Source organism: Apostichopus japonicus, chromosome 14 (assembly GCF_037975245.1).
Source record: "Apostichopus japonicus isolate 1M-3 chromosome 14, ASM3797524v1, whole genome shotgun sequence".
NCBI classification, from domain to species: domain Eukaryota; kingdom Metazoa; phylum Echinodermata; class Holothuroidea; order Aspidochirotida; family Stichopodidae; genus Apostichopus; species Apostichopus japonicus.
The window spans coordinates 22,232,040-22,254,208 of NC_092574.1; the positions used below are offsets into that span (position 1 = coordinate 22,232,040).

The window sequence follows — 22,169 nt, forward strand, 5'->3', positions numbered from 1 at the left end:
TTGTTAGCTTGTGAGTCGCTTGTGTCATAAATTCGTGTTCCGTTCCGTTCTGGGACTGCACTCTTGACTCAATTTTGTTTTTACAATTATTTTACTAAAAATGTGGGATATTTTCGAGATTCCTGAACATTTTGACGAATCGGGGACATTTTCGGGGACACTTGTTCATCGGGGACAGCACACTGTAATCGGGGATGTCTGGTCACCTTAGTCTAAGAGGTTTCTAAAGGTTTCTTCAACATGTATGGTCAGAAAGCTATATTGAAGATTTTTTTCCCTTTGGTTTCTATTTTAAGAGGCAGAGTGATATTTGGGTAATTTGTACAGTAGGTCTCCAGGATAGGATTGCTTGATTGGCCTAATATGGCCCAATTGATCAAACCAAAGACACCTTCAACACCGAGATAAGTAACTTTATAGATACACAAGATTTCTTCGTTCCTCTCTTACCTGTCTCCCACTCCACATCTGCACTTTCCCATCTACTTAACTATACACATTGGAATGTTTTAACACTGCGCCCTCGCTCCCTGGGCACCGCCCACTTACACCTCCTTCCGAATCTACCACGTAAGAAGAAACAAGGATAGCCATACCCCTACTGGCAGACATAATATTACCAAAAATCATAATATAAAGTAAATATAACATATATACATGTGTAACTGGTACAACCTAAACGGTTGATATTTCAACATTTGTTTCAAACGTTGCAAATGTGTAGCACCATTTGTATCTCTCGGCACCCTCCATTTTACCTAAAATTTCTTCAGGGGTCTTATTGGTGGACTAGATGTACTAAATTTATTCCTAAAAGTTTTTACTCCAAACGATTTAATCACATGATATGTGCTTGCTCAAATTTATAAGAAAAAAATCATGAGTACTACATACCTCGTAATAATTTGAAGGAAAGTTGACCATTTTTGAAGGTTAAAGGTGCCACTATCAAATGAAACCACAACACTGTGGTTGCCTTGAGAGTTGGCCCAAAATTGTTGTTTAATTTTGCAGATAAATTTGTCAATTTGACCCTACTTAACGTGTGAACAGTTAGATTTCTATTGGAAAAAAAAACCAAGAAATAAGTGAAAGAAGAAAAAGTAAATAAAAGAAAATCAGTTCTATGGATTGTAGACATGGAATATTTTATTCTGTAGAGTTTCTGAATATGCACATATATGTATTAACAATGTGGAACTGCAACAAAATACTAAAACAACTTCCAATTATGTAGAAAGTAAACACTTAAACAGTAAAGCATGGCTGATTAACCGATACTTTATTTGACCCGAGCTCAAATTCGGACTGAGTTTTGTTTTGTTACATCGTGTCAAAACAGCGTGTACTCGCTCACCATGGCCATACACACACACTAAGAATTGCCAGATACTAGAGCGAGGTGAATACGGTAATGCATAGGTTATATGAGGTGAGTACGTTGCTCGTTAATTAAAAATCCAGGTAGGGGTTGAGGAATTTCTTGGATAACTGCATGAAAATCTCATCTTTTAATATTAATGATATTCCATCTTATCATACATGTACAGTATTGAATTCGTATCTTCATCGTAAAATAGAAATTCAATGTGATTATGCAAGGCAGATATTATTCAGGTGAATTAACTTCCTGTTTAAAATTTCAACGCAGGACGCTTTGCACTTTTATACATTTGATTTTAAAGGTAAGAAAAAACAACTATATAAAAGATGGTAATTTTATATATTGCTGTTTGTTGGACCTGAAAGCTGAAGTGCTATAATAGACTCTTTAAGTATTTCAAGTGGATCTTACTCAGTTGTATGTGCTCTACATAATGACCGTATGGTAAGTGTGTGTACAAAAGGGTAGGAAACGCACTTCTTTACATAGGTTGTCTGCAACGGCAACGGGCAACAGATCTTCTTCCAGAAAATTTACTTTGCTCCTCACTTACCTGTCTCCTCACAACCTCAGCACTACCGTGCTGATTATATACTGGTTAACTTTTAACACTGGGCCCTCTATGCAACTGCAACAGGCAACAGATCTTTGTCCAGACTCCATTAAATTGCTCTGCCATTTCGAACTGCCAGAGTCAAGGCGAGTTACTAAGTACAAAAGACATCAGTAGTTGCTTTGTTCCTCCAACTTATTACTGTGTTCTCCACTCAATACGTACATACTTCATATCTACCTACTGTAATCAGCCAAACTTGGTAGCGTTTTAGTTAGGGGCCCCCCACTTCCACTCACTGACTGACCCCTCCTGAATTAAACCATATCCAATTCCTCATCATTCTGAATCAACTCTTTATTATATAGGAGATTTGTTTTTAGAGCAGTTTGCAGGCATACTGTACATATAGTAAGAACTTTCTTTCTACGTACAGTATATATGTTGGTACTGTTCAATGGTTACAAAGAAATGACAGTGTGAATTTAAACATAGGTAAATTCCTAGAGCTGCATCTCGATAAAGTTAAATGATAAAGTGTCATCGAGACATATTAACTTTATTGAAAAGTGCGGAAGTGTTGGTGGAATAAGAGGTGGGGGGGATGGGTGGGTGGGTTGGTTTGGGAGAAAGTAATGAAACTGGAGTGAATGAAAGGAAAAAGGGATTTAGAATCAATACCAACCATGAGTCCAATTTCCTAGTTATATCTTTGTTTCAAATCATAGTTTACATATAAGGATTATATTTTTACTACGATCATCGTTAATTAGTTTAGCTTTAAAAATTTTCTTGGAATGCAAAGGTAACAAACATAACCTAAAAAAAGGGTGTGGGGGTGGGGGGGGGAGGGGGAAGCAGGTTAACTCCATGAGTTAGATCAGCTGACATTACTTAGCTGGTATACTGCAGTACTTCATAACTTAGGATAACATGCCATGTATGGCTGTGTAGTGACTATCTATGTATTACTAACACACCTGTTATGATCAGGTCTGTCTGTTATGTATCTAGCTGCTATGGAAGGTGGTACAGTATTTCTAGATCCATACTGTACATGTGTAAGCCTGTAATATCTACTTTGTATAGCCGGAATGAATTGTAATGGTGTTAGCTCAATAAGTCTTTCCTGACATCTTCCTGTAGTCAGGGCTTTTGGACTGTATTTACCATTATGGATCCTAGGGTCAACTGCTTCCACTTGGAATTGAATCTTTATAGAAGCAGCTTCTGTATTTAAGTGTAAAAAAAAGCACAAAAAAAACAAAAACAGTTTGCAATTTTCTAGTTGGGATTGCGATGTGATAAATGTTTGCCCACATCTACTATGTATGTAATTCCTTGCACAGTCTGCGTGCTGGTCGGGTGATGATATTGTAGTCAAGCACTAATATGAACGTACCGGTTAGCACGTTTAAGGTATGGGATTATGAGTTCACAAGTTTTAATCTGACATGGACAATGTAACAAATCTATGATGACAAAGACAAACCAATTACACACATGTAAAGGTTAGATGTCTACCATTGGACTACATCATTAGGATGACATGATAGATGTCTACCATTGGACTACATCATTAGGATGACATGATAGATGTCTACCATTGGACTACATCATTAGGATTACATGATAGATGTCTACCATTGGACTACATCATTAGGATGACATGATAGATGTCTACCATTGGACTACATCATTAGGATTACATGATAGATGTCTACCATTGGACTACATCATTAGGATTACATGATAGATGTCTACCATTGGACTACATCATTAGGATTACATGATAGATGTCTACCATTGGACTACATCATTAGGATTACATGATAGATGTCTACCATTGGACTACATCATTAGGATTACGTGATAGATGTCTACCATTGGACTACATCATTAGGATTACATGATTACATTAAAAACATGTAATGAACAAATACAGGATAACATCAGCTTGGCCAGAGTTGTACTGTACCTACATGTGTGCTTAAATCTTTTGGTTTTATTGATTACATTGGTTTTGGAAATATTTAAGATATCAAAGCAATTCATATTGCCAACTCGTGAGAGCTATATTTATCCCATTTATTGCATAATTTGGACAGTTATATCAGTTCCCTTTGTCTGTTTTGTGGGGTATTTACATTTTCTGGGAATTTCAAATAACTTTTAATTTTCCTTTGGATATTTGAAGGGCTTTGTTTGGTAATAGTGTTGTCATTAACAAACAAGTCCATCTTCTTTGGATACAGATCAAATTAAAAAAAAACGAGTAAAAAACGTGCCTAGATAGCTTTCTATGTTGTCATAAAATACTCATTACTCAAAAAGAAAAGTAGCAAGAGAAAGTCATGCAATGATGATGTGTGACTCAATTTTATGTCAGTTATAAATGGTATGATGCTATTTTGGGAAGTATCATCTTCAGTTATATCATGTGCCTGTTTTGTAATATCTGTAATTATAGTGAGGTTTATAGGCTATAGTATTAAGCCACCTTGTTGTTGTTGTGATGGTGTACGTAAACAATGTGTGATTTATTGCATGAGGTTGGGTCCAAAGCCTGGATCGGACAATTACAACCCCGATTCTAACTGTGAAGCCCTTTGGTAAATAGTCGAGACCTGTGAGCTAATACTTATCTGTATATATATCTCACTTGTTGTAGGCATGCCAATGATTGCAGTGCCCGTTTCCTGTTCCGTGCTCAATAGTGAGGTTTGTTCGAAGCAAACCCGGTGTTAATAGACCACCACCCAATAGCAGTTCTGCATCTATTAGCATTCTTACCATAGGGCATGTACAGTATGAATAGCAGAACCTGACATGGTAACAGTCAAAAGACTAAACAATGCCAGGATGAGGAAAAGACAGATTTTCCTGTTGTCTTTCCACATCACCACTCAACCATATATATAGACTGGTCAGCTACTGTACTGGTGTGTCGGGAAGTGCTCACCTGGTGCTACCGAACAGTTTGAGATTCCATCAGGCCTCAGGCCTCAAACAAAAGGAGTTCAATTCCACAATAGGGTATAATAAATACAGAAGTGTGCGTGTCATTTGCTTGGATGAGTCATTTATAGGAAATTGGTGTTAAAAACAGTTCTACAGTGGAAAGACAGGAAACCTGTATGTAATGGGTGTATGTTTTTATGTATGTATGGGAAAGAAATGAATGGACAAAACATTTGGGGAAGAAGGAAGGTATTGTAAATACATGTGTGCTATATAGTCCATCTCTTAAACAAATTCTTTATGCTTATGCATACTGTACATGGCTCCTCACTATGTCACATATGTCACCACTTGGCATGAGTTTTGTCTGAGTAAATATTACAATTTACTGGTTTGAAAGGGTGAGAGTAATGTTAAGTTTAATAGCTAACTTTTCAAAGAAATTAGAAAGGTAAAGAAAAGAAGAGGGGAAAAAAAAATTGGGAATAGAAAAATGACACTTAGTGGAGAAAAGAAAAAACAAGATGAGGATGCCTTAGCTTGTCAAAATTGTTTGGTTTGTTCAAAATGCTGTTAAATCTGTTGAAAATGATGAAGATTTAGTACTAGCTAGATTGACCAAAGACAACTATATGTCATAAACGGACAGAAATGAATTCAGCGTGACTCAAAGTTTCTTCCACTCGTCATCATTGGTTGTCACTGTCAGGACGAGCCCTTCCCGCCTTCGTTTTTTCAACTTTGTCGTTGCTTACCGACTCCCGTCGGTTTTCACATCACAAATAAAATTATCGTCTGTGTTGTTGATATGTATGCCCCTGTAGCCATAACAGCGTGTGTATGATACACGCTGCTGTGAGGAGATAGCTATAGTGCTCTGTTGTGTCCTCCTCGTCGTTGATGCATTTTGAGAGGATGACACTTGAATCAGAGAGACGATAATTAAGGGATGACTCACACGACTTTACCGACAGTGTATAAAAGGGTGAAAATATCTCTACGGACGACGCATGTACACCGAACAGTGTTTCGTCGATTGGCATATATATAACTGATGTAATATGTTATTTGAATTAAGTGTCTTCTCAGAATCGAATGCATTGCTTCACTCTTTGCGGAATGACTGAGGAATGTTTAGTCATGACAAGAGGTTGTCGGGAGGCCTGTACGTGGGATCGAGACGAGTTTCCGCTTGATTACGAAACATTGTGACATAATTTTGATATTTATAGACTGTTAGTCTCTGGCTTGGAATTAGCACAAAATGAATTTGTTAGTGTTTATTGGTAAAATTAGCTGTACAGATATATTTGTATATCAACGCTATGTGAAGTAGTATATAGACTTACAAGTACATGAAAGTTTTAAGTTATTTTGAATATATGCACAAAACGTGGCCTACATTACCTAATATAGTACAGAACTATAGCAGTATAATCAGTGATTTCGTATTAATAGCTCAACAGACGAATACTGTAACCATATTGTGAGAGGTTAGCAATTTTCAACATGTACTGTAATAATGAAAGTTAATTAGTTTATATGTTGAATGAATATATATGCTTCAGCATGACATCATATGTACCATGTACATGTACTGTATGCCATGTGTTTATAAAAAAGCAAATTGCAGAAGTGATTACTTTTTCAAGTACGTTTAAGTTCGAGATCATTAAAACTTCCGGAACAATCTGAATATGTCAGGGTTACATTAGTGTTGAGATAGCATTTAGCATTACACATGATGTATATAGCTCCTGGAGTGCTAGTATGATTAAAAGCATTTTATTTTTAATGCCATAAAATTGAGTGGGGGGGAGGGGAGAGGATTCATTGGTGGGGGGGGGACTTGCCCATTCCTGGAAAATCAAAGTACAGTACTGTAGTAAAACTGAACCAACAAAACTAAGCTCTCTCATTAAGGATGTCCCATCTCTGTCCCATGCCCCTCAATGAGCAGACCATTCAGCTAAAGTGTTCCAAGCGGCCCTATTGAATTTACTCAATTTTTGTCAAGCAACTCCATATACAGTAGCTAGCTTTCATGTACCATGAGCATAGATTGTGAAGGGATGTTGACCGTGGCTCAGTCTTCATGGACAATCCTGGGTCCTGGGCCTAAAGGTTTGTGGCCCAGTGCTTAATAAATTTCCAGTCATGGATGGGATTTTTTTTTCATGAAAAGAATAAGGTAATTTTTGGTCATTCTCAAAACATGGGAGTAATTGGTTCACAGATATGAGGAACTGTTCTTGTAGGGTTTAGTTCCTCATTGTCATTCCGCTTGATATCCTTTAATTTAATCCAATGATCTGCCAAGTTTTGACTTTGAAGTTTTCAGCTCTTCACAGGAAGTGGACTTTCCATCAAGGAGGAAGTTTTCTTAAAACGCAGATTGTTCTGTAATTGATTAAACAGCTGATAATAATACCTTAATCAGGGATTTACCCAAAATAGTTATGACCGAGCACTGTATTGTACCATTTATCTCCTAACAGTGTATTAAAAGATCAAATAATATCAACCAAGTGCATGTGTAGCAGTATATGCATTGAGTATATCATTTCAGCTCTTTTGGTGTAACTACAAATCTTATAGGGTTTAAACATAATTTTGTTTGCACACTGTCAATGAACTTTAATAGCTTGTTGTATATGTGAAATATTTAATGTATGTATACATAATATTTCTTTAGTAACTTTGTGGTTAGTCCTTTATTTGCCTGGAGTAATGGTGCTTGGTTGGTTTCCCCCTTTAAAGCTGATAGCATCAGAGGTGTGGTTATCATATCCTTTTATCATTTGGTTCCAGATTTCATGGAAAGCCCTTTGTTTGTGGTTACTTTCATTGATATGATTAATTGAGATACCATATTATTATTGGCAGTTTTGAGGGGGTCATGGTAGGGAGATTTTTAAGTGACATTGAGATATTGAGATAGATATCTCAATATATCTTTGTGGCAAGATATTGAGATATTGGAGAAATGATCTCAATATGGGAATATTTTAACAATTAAGATATTGTGATATAAATGTCAATATCTTGTCTTCAGTTGTAAAGATCTTTTATCTTAATAATTCAATATATGTTTAATAACATAGTATATCACTACATGAATATCTTGATGTTGAGATATTTAAATGGTAATTCTTATTGTATCTCAATATTCCAATAATGAGATAATTGCCTCCAATCAGTGGCGGAGCTAGGGGTAGTGGTCAGAGGGGGCGAGAATGGTCTGTATGGGCGCTTTCGACTTTATCTAAGCGGAGCACCACCACAGGTTGGCGCAGAGCGTACAGAAACTTTTTCAGAATTTTTTTTTCCTGTATCGCCGGAAATGACCCTTTCCGGGCCTTGCTAATTTGCAGATAAACGAAGAATAAATAGGTGTCATCGCCAACAAAATGTGACAAATGTCAATAGGTAGATGAGAGCGCAATAAAAAAGTAAATAATCACGAATAAGTAAAAAGTGGTGAATAGTTGAAAAGGGCGCCAGCAGTTCATTTGAGTCCGTCAGGGGGGCATCCGCCCCCCCTGACTGTATGGACGTGCCGCCACTGCCTCCAATATATATCCCTGGTCACAAAGATACTGAGTTATGGAGCTATTTATTCTCATTAAAAACTCTGTAGGTTGAGGGGGAATGTTAAGGGGAGAAAGTGAAAGGTTTGAGTCCCTACTGGCACTATGATGTCACAGATTAAGAAAATGTCAGGCCTCCCCCCACCCCCCCTGCCCGCCATACACGCTTTTTAAAATACGATATTGCCCAAATGGAGCAAACTGCTAGTTAGCTCTTTGGAGTTGTTGATCTCTATCATATTTGCTATAAAGGTGATGATTGGGTTGGTGTCCCCATGATACTACTGGGAAGGTCCAATCATGAAAGTCAACACTGACATTTACAATTGATCAACCACATCTCAACTATTTAAAAAAAAAAAAAAAAAAAAAGCATTTTTTTATTATTAACTTGCTGACAGCAATATGTCATAACAGTGATATTTTTAAAATCCCAGAACAGAATTAATTCAAGTTGATATTAAGTTTGTTATCGATTTTGATTGGCCATTAGTTAGTCCTCGGTTTCTGATCTATTATGATTTTAACCAGGTTACTATTTAAAGTGAGCTTTCTGTTTAATGACACTTATCAGCTTTGACTTGTCATCAATTTTAACTAAGATAATTAGAGCATCCTTGATCGTTGGCACAGAAATCTTTGGTTTGACTTCCTGAAACTGTCAATATTGTGCAGTTTTTAGATCATGATGTAAAATTTACTTCTCTCCTCGCATACCTATCTCCTCACAACCTTAGCACCCATTCTAACGTGCCTATAATGTCCGTGGTAACCTTTTAACACTGTGCACCCTCCATGGTCCTCCTTCTCATTCTACCATCTTAAGTGCCTACACGCATTTTTTGATCGAAAATTTTCCTTCGGATTTACTCCTTAATACGGTAGCAGAAGTTTCGGGAGTTTCTTCTTCCATCGATAGGCTGGATATCTTAGACGTCCTTTCCAGCCCGATAAATTTCCTTTTTTGGTATAAGGGAGGGATTTGGGGGCTGTTTTTAATGAGCGACCTTCTTACAATGGTTTCTGCTGGTAGTGGTTGGGGTAGCAGTTCTGAATTTCAGTGACTTCAGTGACTTTCTCCCTAGTTTCTTGAGGGAGCTGCTCTCTAGTTTCTGCAGGAAGCTGCTGTTATATTATTTCTTTGGGGAGTGGCTCACATGTTTGTTCAGGGAGGAGGTCCCTTGTTCCTTTAAATAGTGAAGTGCTCCTTGGTTTTACAGTATTAGAGGCTCCCTGATTCTGGAGAAAGCTGCTCACACTTGGTTTCTTTCAGGATCCGTCCCCTGCTTTTTTCAAAGGGTAGCGTTGGGGTTTCGTCAAAGGTAGCGTTGGGGTTTCTTCAAAGGGTAGCGTTACGGTTTCTTCAAAGGGTAGCGTTGCGGTTTCTTCATGTAGCTAAATAGCAGAACAGGTCCCTCCTCACCTCCTCCTTCCCCACCCCTTCCTCAGGTTAAATGTTGTCTGTGCACTTTCTGTTTGTGTGTATTGATTCTTGATTGAGCAATGTTTGGAATGCATGTGTGAAAATCTGAAATTGAATAGTACCATGAGGCCTCCTTTCTTAGCGTTAGAACAGCACTGGTGTATTTGTGGCAGTAGATTTATTTGTTTAATGTGTTTAATATCGTTCATGTAAATATCGTTGTAGGGCATGTTGCTGTCGAAGGTGTTTTCTGTTAATGATTGTGTGTTTCTTTAGTGTGTAATTTTATATTGACATGAGGATGCAGATATAATCTTTGAACAAATTTATACAAAACTTTGCCTCTTGCATGGTTCCTTTTCTATTAGTTTATAATTTCTTTCAGTGTATATGTCATAAATAATAAAAATATATTATCAATTTATGGAGAGTGAATTTTGTTTTTTTAAGCAGGAGCTCCTGTAACATTTAATTTAAACTTCCCCTGGCATATTGCACTCAGTAATACTGTAGCTGGTTAGAGGTGAGAATTCTGACAGTGTGATGCACATTATCAATTTATGCTACTGCAGTACATGTACAGTACAGTATACAGTACAAAAGGAAACTTCATGCAGGGTTTGTTGTGTGATGCGTAAGCACATGGCAGTGACAGTCCCTAATCCTGTCGTATATATCTATCATGCTGTTTGTTTTCCTTTTAATTTCTAAAAATAAAATTGTCACACAGCATGGCTTTGAGAGCAAATTGAATTAAAAGCGTTCATTTTAAAACTGGGATGCTCTGCTGTCAAAATCACTTTCTAAGCCAGCAGCTTTTACAGTAGTTGGGTTTAGTAAGCTGGAACTGTGTAATTATATTTAGCTCCTTGTATAGGATGGTATAGTAGATACAGGAATGAAGCAAATAAGTTGCAAATAAAAACTGGAAGTTTTCATCCTCTTTCCCCTCCCTTCCCCTCCCCCCCAGGGGAGAAAAAGGTTATTCAGAGAACAAACAGTAAAACCTGGATCAGCCAGACATACTGTATCAATACCAGAGGTTGTCTTAGTAACGGACAAAATCAAAATGTTTTCCTCATACTGTATATATGCCAGTGTCATGTAGGCAGAATGTGTTTTATAACTTGGAATTCACTACAGTATAACAGGCTAACAGTCATACCTCATGGTATTTATAAACACTGTACTAATCTTGGTTTCATTTGCAACAACAGAACATATATTTGGTGACGGGATTGGACATGTACGTCTTCCTTACCTGTCTCCTCACAACCTAAGCCCCCTCATTCTACCATGTCTTAAGTGAACCCATGGTAACCTTGTTTTTATACTGTGTACCCTTAGCAATACCAGACTCTCCTCATTCTAACCCTCAAAGTGCCTGGAAGCATTTTTTTCCTTTCTGTAAAATGCACTTATCTTTTGGAAACTACTTGTTCCCATGGAGAGGACAACTTTTGGAATTCACTAGACTGCAGTGATAATACTTGTATGTCAGCAATATAGAATCATGACTGGATGTCAGGATCCAGGATAATCCCAAGATCTGGATAAAGGAGACTCCGACATTCATTCAGGATTATATACTATACTTCCTCACTTATTGTACCTGTCTCCTCATAGCATCTGTAATCTCTCTATTTACTTCGTTCCCCACTTACCTGTCTCCCCACAACCTATGCACCGCATTCTACCGTGTCTAGAATGCCCTGGTAATCTTTTAACACTGTACACCCTCACTGGCCCAAATGGCCTTCCTTCATTTTTCTACCCACAAAGTGTCTCAATGTGTTTTTCGGAGTTAGAAAAATTTTCGCGAAATTCGCCCGGATTACCTTGGATTTATACTCTAGAAGTTTCCTATCAGGACTTCTGCACTTCCAAGGATCTTTTCCAGCCTGATAAGTATCCTTTTCTTGTAGGGAAGGGTGTTTTTGGGGGCTGTTTTTAGTGTACACTCTCGCCCATGCGTTCGTTTTTTCTTACGTAACGTTTTTAGGGTAACAGGTAGTAGCTCTGCGAGACTACTTCGTTCGTTGCCTATACCGCCTTGTTTACGCGGATAGGCATATTTTTTCGTATGTACATGTTTCAGCTTTTCTTACTTTAAAAGATAATATGTTTTGCTTGTTTCATGTACCTTCGTTACTTCTTACGCTTTTGTGTGGGTTTTCCCCTTGTAGCGTAATTTGTAGCGTTGCCTATACCGCCTTGTTTACGCGGATAGGCATGTTTTTCCGTATGTACATGTGTTTCAGCTTTTCTTACTTAGAGAAGTAAGATGTTTTGCTTTCATGTACTTCGTTAATTTTTACGCTTTCAGTGTGGGTTTTCACTTTTGTAGCGTAGTTGTAGCCACGTTCCGATATCTCCTAACTAGTCGAGATAGTCGGCTCGTTTCGTTGTTTTTCATGTTAAGACGGGAGTATCCTTGATTTCATATATTGTTGTATATTTTCATGTTTCCTCCAGTTGTTGCTACGTGCGCTCCCTGAGTCTCATGACTTGGGGTGTACATCGTAGCCTTGTTCCCCCCTCCGCTGGTTCGCGGTTAGGGGGTTCTCTCCCTTATATACATGTTTCGTCCTTTTACAAGTTTTTCGATGCATATATGTTTAGTTACGTTGCTTCCATATGTCGGAAGTGTTTCTCCTTGTAACATATCTTGTAAGCCGCGAACTCCTATCCAATACTAGGCGGTTCGATTACGTTGTTGTTGTTCTTGTTTGAACCTTCATTTGTACATATTTTCATGTTCTCCATGGGTTTCGCTACTCGTGCACCTCCTAAGTGTCGGGAGCTTTCACTTGGGGCGTATCTCGTAGCCTTGTTCCTCCCTTCCCGCTCTGTACGCGGATAGAGGGGTTCTCTCCCTTGTATACATGCTTCGTCCTTTTCCTTCATGTATTCTAGTTACGTGTTCGCTTCTAAGTGTGGGAAGTTTTTCACTATTGTAGCGTACCTTGTAAGCCGCGAGCCTCTAGCGGGGCGCGTTGTTTTTGTCACGTAACTTTACTCTCTGTTAGCATACTCCCACCCTACTTCCTCCTTATAGTCGTTCCGTTTGATACGTTAGACTATTTGCCGTTAGTCTCTCCTTAACGTGGGTTTCTCAGACATGTCTCGAAGCCACCTTAAATGTGTGAGCTGTTCCGAGACCTCTGTCTAGTCTGTTTTGTTTTCACACCAGACAGTGGCAGCACATCGACACCTGGCTAGCAGGCCGGGACAGGTTAGATCTATCACCGAACCCACAGTTCCCCTGGAGGGAATCGGAGGAGAGACAGGAGATGAAGAGGAAGTGAGAGAGTTGGTGGGAGTTGAGATGGAGAGAGGCCAGGAGAGGGCCGGAGAAGAGAGAGAGAGAGAGATGGAGATTTGCCACCCAAGGTGCCGGCGTTGTCCGGATGTACCACCAAGGGCTAGGGCAAGGGCAAGGCTCAAGGCCAACCAAAAGCCCATGTGAGAGAGAGAGAGATGCAGATTTTGCCACCCAAGGTGCCGGCGTTGTCCGGATGTACCACCAAGGGCTAGGGCAAGGGCAAGGCTCAAGGCCAACCAAAAGCCCATGACAAAGACGGCCAGAGCGGACAGTCCGTCCGGGTCGCAGAGAGCGGCACCCGTTGTGGTGCGCGCAAAGAGAGGGGCTCCGGAGAGCCAGGGTCCGGCGAGACCTCAGAAGGAGCCCGGAACAGACGTTCCCCTCCGACCCAAGGAAGGCTAGGCTCAAGGCCAATAAAAAGCCCATTAGAAGTTCCGACCGGAACGGACGGAATGTCCGGGTCGAGGAGAGTGGTACCCGGCGTGGTACGCACACAGAGATAGGCTCCGGGAGCCCGAGTCCGGCGAGAGAGGCCGGAGGAGAGAGAGAGAGAGGAGAAAGAGATATTGCCCCCCAAGGTCCCGGCACCGTCCGGATTCTATGACCAAGGGGGAAGGCAAGGGCAAGGCTCAAGGCCAATAAATAGCCCATTTGAAATTCCGACCGGAATGGACAAAATGTCCGGGTCGAGAGGAGTGGTACCCGGCTAGGTACGCACACAGAGATGGGCTCCGGGGGCCCGGGTCCGACGAGACCACGGGTCCAGCGAGACCTCACAGGGAGTGCGGAACCGAGGTTCCACTCCGGATCCCAGGAGTCGGTCCCGGAGCCGGGAACCGATGAGATCAACAACTGCTGGGCCCCCAGAACGGGGTAGTAAGGGCAAACGCCCAATCCGAAAGGAAAGCTGGCTGGAGCGAGGTTCCCACGGCAAACGGAGATATACTTATCCCCAGGGGAAGAGTCTCTTTCATCAGGGGAGTGTTGCCCCCCGGAACTAGCAGCTTGAGCTGCGACGACAGGCTCGAATCAATTGCGGAAAGACACTGCAATCGCTACACCATTTATCATTACACATCCCGAATGTGTGTTTAATGAGTACCAGCAGAAACCAGGACATGACATAGATTTCCTGTGCATTCATGGGTCATATTCTCCTCGCTAATTATATTTCTCTCTCGTTATAATTCATCGCCATATGTCTTGGTTTGAAACCTTGCTTATGTTTTGTTGTTTAAAACGCTTGTGGAACCCCCTCCAGAGCATGTTAAAAGGCGCAAACTGAAGCGATTCTAGTACAGTCTCGTTACTTAGTACCTTGGCAACCTGCCAAGAAGAGAACGTTCTCGAAGCTTGGCAAAGTGCCAGGAAAACGAAGCCTTCCAAGAGTCTTGGCAAACTGCCAAGACAATATTCCCGCGCTGTATATTTGTTATGAGAGGAGGGGGGCCAAGCAGTCACCTGGATTGACACGTGTAAGCTCAACGTTTGCTGCAACGAGCTGTCGACTACGTGAGCGATCCCATGGAATAAACCTCTGTCTCTATTTTTTGGGTGAATTTCCAAGACAAACGCGTTAGTAAGTTGGAAAAGGGGTAGGATAAAACCCCAACAAAGGTACAAGCGCTAACGCGCTCCGAGCATACAGTATGCGCTTCGTGAATAATGTTCGCTGTTCCGACATTTTAAGCACAGTTGCATTTCGTAGCACCTGATAGCCTAGTCGTGGCTATGCGCTAGGTGGTTTCAATAGGAAGTTGGATACTTCTACTGTACTACACTACGAAATTGACACGTCTCGACATGGAGGGATTTGAGGAGTAACGGGTACGTTATCATAACATTTATTACGTGTTTATTACGTTAAATGTGGTGTGGTAAAAACGTCGACATAACGTTTCTATGAGATATTAATGTTATATTAATGTTATATTAATGTCCTAACGTAAATCGTTTTGAAATATGAGCCTGAAAACGTTTTCGGTGACATACCTCTTACACCACTAATAACGTTATCATAACAAAACACTACATGCTTAGTAACGCTTTTGTGTTTGCTGAGTAACTCCCCGGGCTCCGTTAAGCAGCCAGGGATTTATGAGGTGGATTTTCTACAAACCCACCCTCTCACCATCTTCACAGCCCCTGTTGGGAGTTTGTTTCTGATGAGTAGGTCTATAGCTCAGTTAGCTCAGGGTTAAAGCCTTTCAGTCATAAGGTCCCCGGTTCAGGCCACCCCAAGATTAATGTATGTTGTCCAGCTACAGAGTTGTTGACTTTTCATAATCATGGACGTTAAATTTGTATGTAAGAGACTGACTTCAGTCGGCTTGCAGCTTGGTTAAGCCAGTGAGGCTTCTTCTCATGTTCCTACTGGCAGGATGATCCTAAATACGTTCTTAAATACATACATATAATTGTAGGAGTCACATAAACAGTAGCATTGTAGCTTTGTCTAAGATTCTGATGAAGCAAACTATCCATTCAGTACTCAGTCTCTTTTTTTGTAGCAGGGTAGCATTGTTTAAGATTCTGTACTCACTCAGCAGAGTGAGATTCTGTACCTTCAGTACTCATTTTTAGAGAGTACTGTGGTCAAGTGGTGAAGGCAGTGGACTGGTGATCTAAGGCTTGCAGGTTTGAGTCCTGGCCGGATCATTCAGTTGTTTCCTTGGGCAAGGCACTTTTTCGTCAGTGCAGCTTCCCATCCAGAAGATACTTGTCTCTATGCTTGACAGGTTTTCGTTGACCGGGGTAATATTGTTAGGCGCCTCAGGCATCATTATCTTTCAATAGGTCTACGCCTTTTCTTTCCCCAATATTATGATTAATATTTTTTAGCATGGAAAGAACCTCCATTAAACCTCCCTACAGGGTACAGCTTAGCATCATCAGGACATTCCTTTTCTTCAGAGTTTTCTGATTGCAACGGGTTGATAACTGAAGAAGTCATCAACGGTACTGTGGTACTGAATCAGTACTGCGAGTGCGGCTGTCCTGCAAGCGCTAACAGGGTCACCATGCAGGCCGCTGTCCTTGACTTCTTTAGCAGCAGATACACAGGGTTGGGCTCTCTGGAGCCCTCCGGCGCCCAGGTACGGGGCTTTTGACTACCATCCTCTCAGACAACACGACGGTGGTAACATACTGTAGCTACGTCAACAGACATGGTGGCACCAGGTCAGAGAGATATTGCCGTCTGGCAAGGGAGACCCTCACCACAGCTACAGAATCTGGCATGGCCCTACAAGTCTCTCAGATAGCCAGAAAGGAGAATGTGATGGCCGATGCTCTGCCCAGGGGACAGCTCCACCCTGACGAGTGGACTCTTTCGCAACGAACATGAAGTAGGTTTTTCCACATGTTCAGCAGACCTCTGATAGACCTGATTGCGACACAGGGCAACAATGGGCTGCTCATCTTTGTTCAGGCGGCCCACCCGCAGGCCTTCCACATAACGCCAGGTCCCTGTCGCGAAACGGACCGGAAGCTTACATCTTCCCCCTCTTGGCATGGTCAGCCATCATAGTGGCCCCGCTGACCCCGGTTCGGGCAAAAGTTATCCAGCTCCTAGCGGACGAGCCAGCGATCCTGCCGGACAAACCACAGTCGGTTGTCCCATAGACGGGGCGCTGGCTCACCCGGACAGCAAGGGCCTACAATTAGGTGCCTGGAAATTGTCTGGTGTTTCCTTAGACAGAAAGGACTTTGGCCGCCAGAGTGAGAACAACCTTGGTACTTACATTTTCTGCCTACGGAGATTCGGAGTATGCCGAACGAGACAGACTCTGCCTACCATGGCCTTTCTAACCTTGATCGCCGACTCCTTACCCACACTGTTCCAAGAAGGGAGGCAGGGTTTAGACGATCAAAAACTTTCGTTCGGCTGTTGCCGCCTTCCATCAGGGGCTTCCCCTACGGCTCCACGCCAGGCAGCAACGGCTCGCCTTGACTAAGGTGCCTTCAGTCCTACGGTTTGTGGGGTGCTGATAGTTCTCGACCCCTCCTTCTTCGCTAGAACCAGGTTTGGGCTCTCCTACCGGGAGACATCATCATCCCAGAGATCAAGACCTCTTTGATCCCCGAGGACAGACTACAGTATGGTTTCCCATTAGGGCACTGAAGTGGTACCTCAACAGAACACAAGATCTCTTGGGTACTTCGACATCTCTGTTCTTCCTCCTTCGAGTGCCCCACTCAGCAGCCTGGGAGGATACCTTGTCCCGCTGTTTGGTGGAAGCCGTCCGCCCTCTGGCTACAGGTCCAGGCAGATCCATGGCTCACAACAGCAGGGGTTTCACTGCTTCTACAGCCCTGTTCGCAGGTTTTCCAATAGTGGACATCTGCAAGACGACGGCGTGGAAGACTCCAATCGCTTCGTCGCCTGCTACTTATCGGACATATCACAGGCCGATTTGGCTTTGGTCGCTCGATGATACGAGCTCTGGGGGTCCCACCCCTCGGGCCTCCCACCATCGGACAGTGCCACTCGGTGCATAGGTTGTGGGGAGACAGGTAAGTGGGGAACGAAGTAAATATTATAAAACTTACTGGTTTATATATTTACGAGTGACCCACTTACCTGTCTCCATTTCCCGCCACCCTCCCCCGAGGGAGGTGGGACGCAGCCGGACGGGGGAGCGGTCGTTCGACCCGACTCATGACTCCTCGCGTTTCGTCGATAGACATCGCCACCCCCTGGGTCGCCTGCGGCTACTTGTCTATCGGTGGGTGTTGTTTCCTTAGTTTGGTTTACCAGGTTACTCTTTACCATCTAAGGTAGTATGGGCCTCGTCCCCTTGTTCAATTTGGCCTCTGTAAGTGTAGGGGGAGGCACGCCTACGGGGTGACGGAGGGCGGACCCCCACCCCGACTGTTCAGGGTGGGCTCCGCCTGGAGGCGTCAGCAGTCTTTGTTAGCGTTAGATTTTTCCTTCTCGGCGAGCTCGGCGGGTGGCAGGGTTTACCCGCCACCCTCCCCGAGGTCGCGTCAGGGGCCACTTTGTGGGAAAGTGGTCTCAAAATGAAGGAAGGCCATTTGGGCCAGTGAGGGTGTACAGTGTTAAAAGATTACCAGGGCATTCTAGACACGGTAGAATGCGGTGCATAGGTTGTGGGGAGACAGGTAAGTGGGTCACTCGTAAATATATAAACCAATAAGTTTTATAATCTCTACCATGTCTGGAGTGATAATAATAATAATACATAATTTTTATATAGCGCCAAACAAACTATGAAATAATTCTTGTAGCGCTTAACAAAATAATAGCAATTATAACATACAGTACTGTATATGCTTTGGTGAAGAGATATGTTTTGAGTGCTGATTTGAAACTGTTCACAGTATTGCATATTATTATATGTTCTGGAAGTGAGTTCCACAGGCATGGTGCACTGGATGTGAACGTTCTCAAGCCGTAAGTCTGTGTTTTTACTCTAGGGATGAGTAACATCAGTGATGAATTAGAGCGAAGTGAGCATGTGGGTGATGGTCGGAGCTGAAACAAGTTGGTGAGGTAGCTTGGTCCTACATTGTGCATACATTTGAACACCTCCAGAAGTAGTTTGTAGTTGATTCGTTCACGTATCGGGAGTCTCCGGTCAATCCACCAAGTAGACATCCTCAATTACCCTACCCATTTGAACATTCTGTTTGCAAACGGAGCCATTTAGATTCATGATTGGAAGGTCTTTTGGAAGGTTTTTTCTGCCAGTGCAAAATTAATGTTGCCTTTGTAGTAATTCAATGAAACTGCAGGTGGTAATTTGATTGTATTTGTAACTACTAACTAGTAGGTTTCTTTTATGTGCACTGGACATGTTTTAGCTAGTGTTTAAAACTGTAGAATTCTAGGTCTGTGGATGTGAAAATAACATGGAACTTTATTCTTCTGCATTTTATTCACCAGCCAAGGTGATTGACACGTCCCTAACAACAGCCAACCACCCGCTCAATGTTTGTACTAAATAATGTACGACTTAATCCTCCCCGTTACATGACGACTGACGAAGTGACATGAAAGTCCTTAACAACTACTGTACGTCCTAACTACTCACAGTGTGTATGATCCACAGTAATTGGTGGTGTACCGTTATTATCATCACCTCAGTGTGCTTCGACATGCCAGCCAATCACCAGAGGATCCTCCCTCTATAACCTGTACTACAGTAATTACAACTGAATTAATTATCACCTCTGGTCCTTGGTCCACCCTTCTAAAGGTTTATACAGGCTGTAATAGTACTGTTCGTACCCTACACAACATGAGCAAATGATAGACCTGCTCTACACGATAATGCTTTATAATTTTCTCCATCTTTCTTCTTAGATATATATATATAGTACTTTTTCATGATTCTCATTGTTAACAATTCTTCTCCTTCCTCCTCAGAGGTGGCAAAGACGATGGTTTGTACTAAGTGTCAGCGAGGATAGGGTAACGTTGGACTACTTCAAAGATTCCTCCAGGAGTAAGCTGAAAGGAACGATCCCGCTCCGCGAGTGCCAAAGAGTTGACCAAGGCCTTTCGTTTGAATCGAAACGGCGTTACCAGAATGCCCACATCTTTGACGTTGTCACCCCGAAAAGAAAGTACTACTTAGTCACCAACACGGAGACGGACATGCAGCGTTGGGTGGACAGCATTTGCAGAGCCTGCGGTTTTCGATCGGAGGACGAAACTAGTAGTATGTTTAATTTCCCCTATCTGTTGCATGCTCTTCCTATCTTCGTTTGCTGTGCAGTTGTATAAATTATAGACCGAAGAACCAAAAAAGAACCGTTAACAAACTATCAAAACTCACAGTACGATAAGTACTGCAAAATGCCTGTGAAGGTAAATGTGTGCACCACGTGCGAAAGAAGACAATTTGTTAATTGCTTTCATTATAGTTGAGGCGAAGCTATAAACGTTCAGCAGGGCAGATAGTGCACAGCTGTGAAAGATACTCCTCCTCCCCTATACTTGTAAGTTTTTTTAATAGCTGGACTGTTCTTTGTTTTAGTTATAAGGAAAAATATAAGGTCAGAATTTAAAATACAAATTTCTAGAATGCACAATTTAAATTTCCATAATGTAATGATAAATTTGTGTAATTCAACAAAATACGTCCTTGCCCTGCATTTAGTGCACTGTTAGCTTGTTATATTTGAATCGTCAAAGGAAACCCTCAAAGAAATGAAAGTTCATGTTGCATTAGAATAATATTGGTAGTCTAGAGAAAGGTGTCATCGGATTTACCCATAAAAATAGACAGAGGAAATTTCCCTGTTACTTAATGGGGAGATTTGGCCTACAAAATACCTCTGGTTCACAAGGAGCAATAGGTTTGATGTAACTCGATTACAATGCCATACATGATTCAATCATTGGTTTTCAGTTTAATGTTATTGAATTATAGTCAGGGGTTAAACCTTGCCATATCAAAGTTTAAAACCTAAAACATTTGAATTATAGTATGCATATTATAATAATAATTTTGCCGAAATAACTTTACATATCACAAATGAACAACAGGAATTTAATTAGATTCATTTTATTCATAAAAAATGGTATGGTCTTACGACCTGACCAATGAAAGCGTAAGTCCGACACTCGGTAATCGATTGGTTATAACAATAATTGTCATGTATTTAGTGAGCACCAAGCGTTATCTTAACTTGTTCACGATACTAACACATGGTTCTGATGTCATGTCAAGTCGAAGTTATTTCGCACATGATTGTGTAGTACGCAGATGGTCAACCATGCCATTGTTTATTTGTGGTCACTTTTTACAAAGCAAGTGGTAAACTACGCTTACAATTTTTTTCACCTGTTTTTGTTTTCTAATATATTATGTTTTAAACACTTAAGATGAACCCCAATTAAGTAGATCATTTTACTGTAACCTTTACCAACTAACACTATACAAGGTTAATAGCCTAAGTTAGGCCATGCTACTAGGCCTTTTTCACACAAACAATTAATGATAAAAAATGGCGAGTAAATTTAACGTTTTTGGCGAGTAGAATTTTAGCCTCTGTCGCCAGTTGGCGAGTTGTTTTAAATTTGTTTGTTGAGGCCTGGTATATATGAATGAATCATTTATGCAGTCAGTAAGACATTCTACCTGAGCTTCGTCAGATGCTATTGGTGCACCCAAGAAGTTACTTTGCCTCCTCGATGACCTTTCTCCCCACAACATTTAGCAACCACCCTCTCCTGCAACCCGTTCATAGTGCTGAGCACCCGTTTTGCAACCAGTCACTTCTGGGCGAGAATCCTCTTTACCACCCAAAACTGTCTACTCAATTGAAAGGTGTTTTCGTAGTGGACTTTTGTATTTGATACGAATCTATGCTTTCAGTGACCACTGAGACCATATTCATGGTGCCTCTTCACTATCTCTGTCTGCTTTGAGTCGTCAACTATCAGTTGGCCTTATAAGTACCCATTACCATTTGTGGTTACACCAGGGAGTTGTTATGGAACAACTCCCTGGTTACACGATGTATGCATTTTTCAATAACAATATGGCAATCCTGACAATGCAGTGGTTACTGTTTACATACAATACCTTGGTTATCCTTTACAATAAATTTGTTGCCTCCTACAATGCATTGGCTAGATCCTTTACTATACAGTGGTTATACATATGTTATATATTGGGAGTGCGGATGTGACTTATTGGCACATAATAGGCATTGTTATTGGTGAACTTGGCATATGATTCAGAACCTGGAAAACATACTGTACTGCTGCAGTGTAAACAAGGTGAAGGTTTCCTTTGACCCTGTCGATATTTCATCATCTGTGATTACGTGCAAGGTAGATTTGTCATGAATTCGTCATGCTGAATATTTCAAACCAGAGCAGATTCTTGGTGTCATGCCAAGCTCATGAGTGGTGTCATTTAATCAGTAGCAAGGGAGGGCTGTAGGAACATGACAAA

At 41.3% G+C, this 22,169-nt stretch overlaps 1 protein-coding gene across 2 annotated transcripts in view; it reads left to right on the plus strand.

The window, feature by feature from the left end:
* LOC139979363 (uncharacterized) overlaps window positions 1-22,169 on the plus strand; it is a 60,288-nt gene that overhangs the window by 16,519 nt on the left and 21,600 nt on the right. For both annotated transcript variants that reach the window (XM_071990079.1, XM_071990080.1), the window contains exon 2: window positions 19,628-19,922. In XM_071990079.1, coding sequence (XP_071846180.1) covers window positions 19,628-19,922 — 295 coding nt within the window. The remainder of the gene's footprint in view (window positions 1-19,627; window positions 19,923-22,169) is intronic.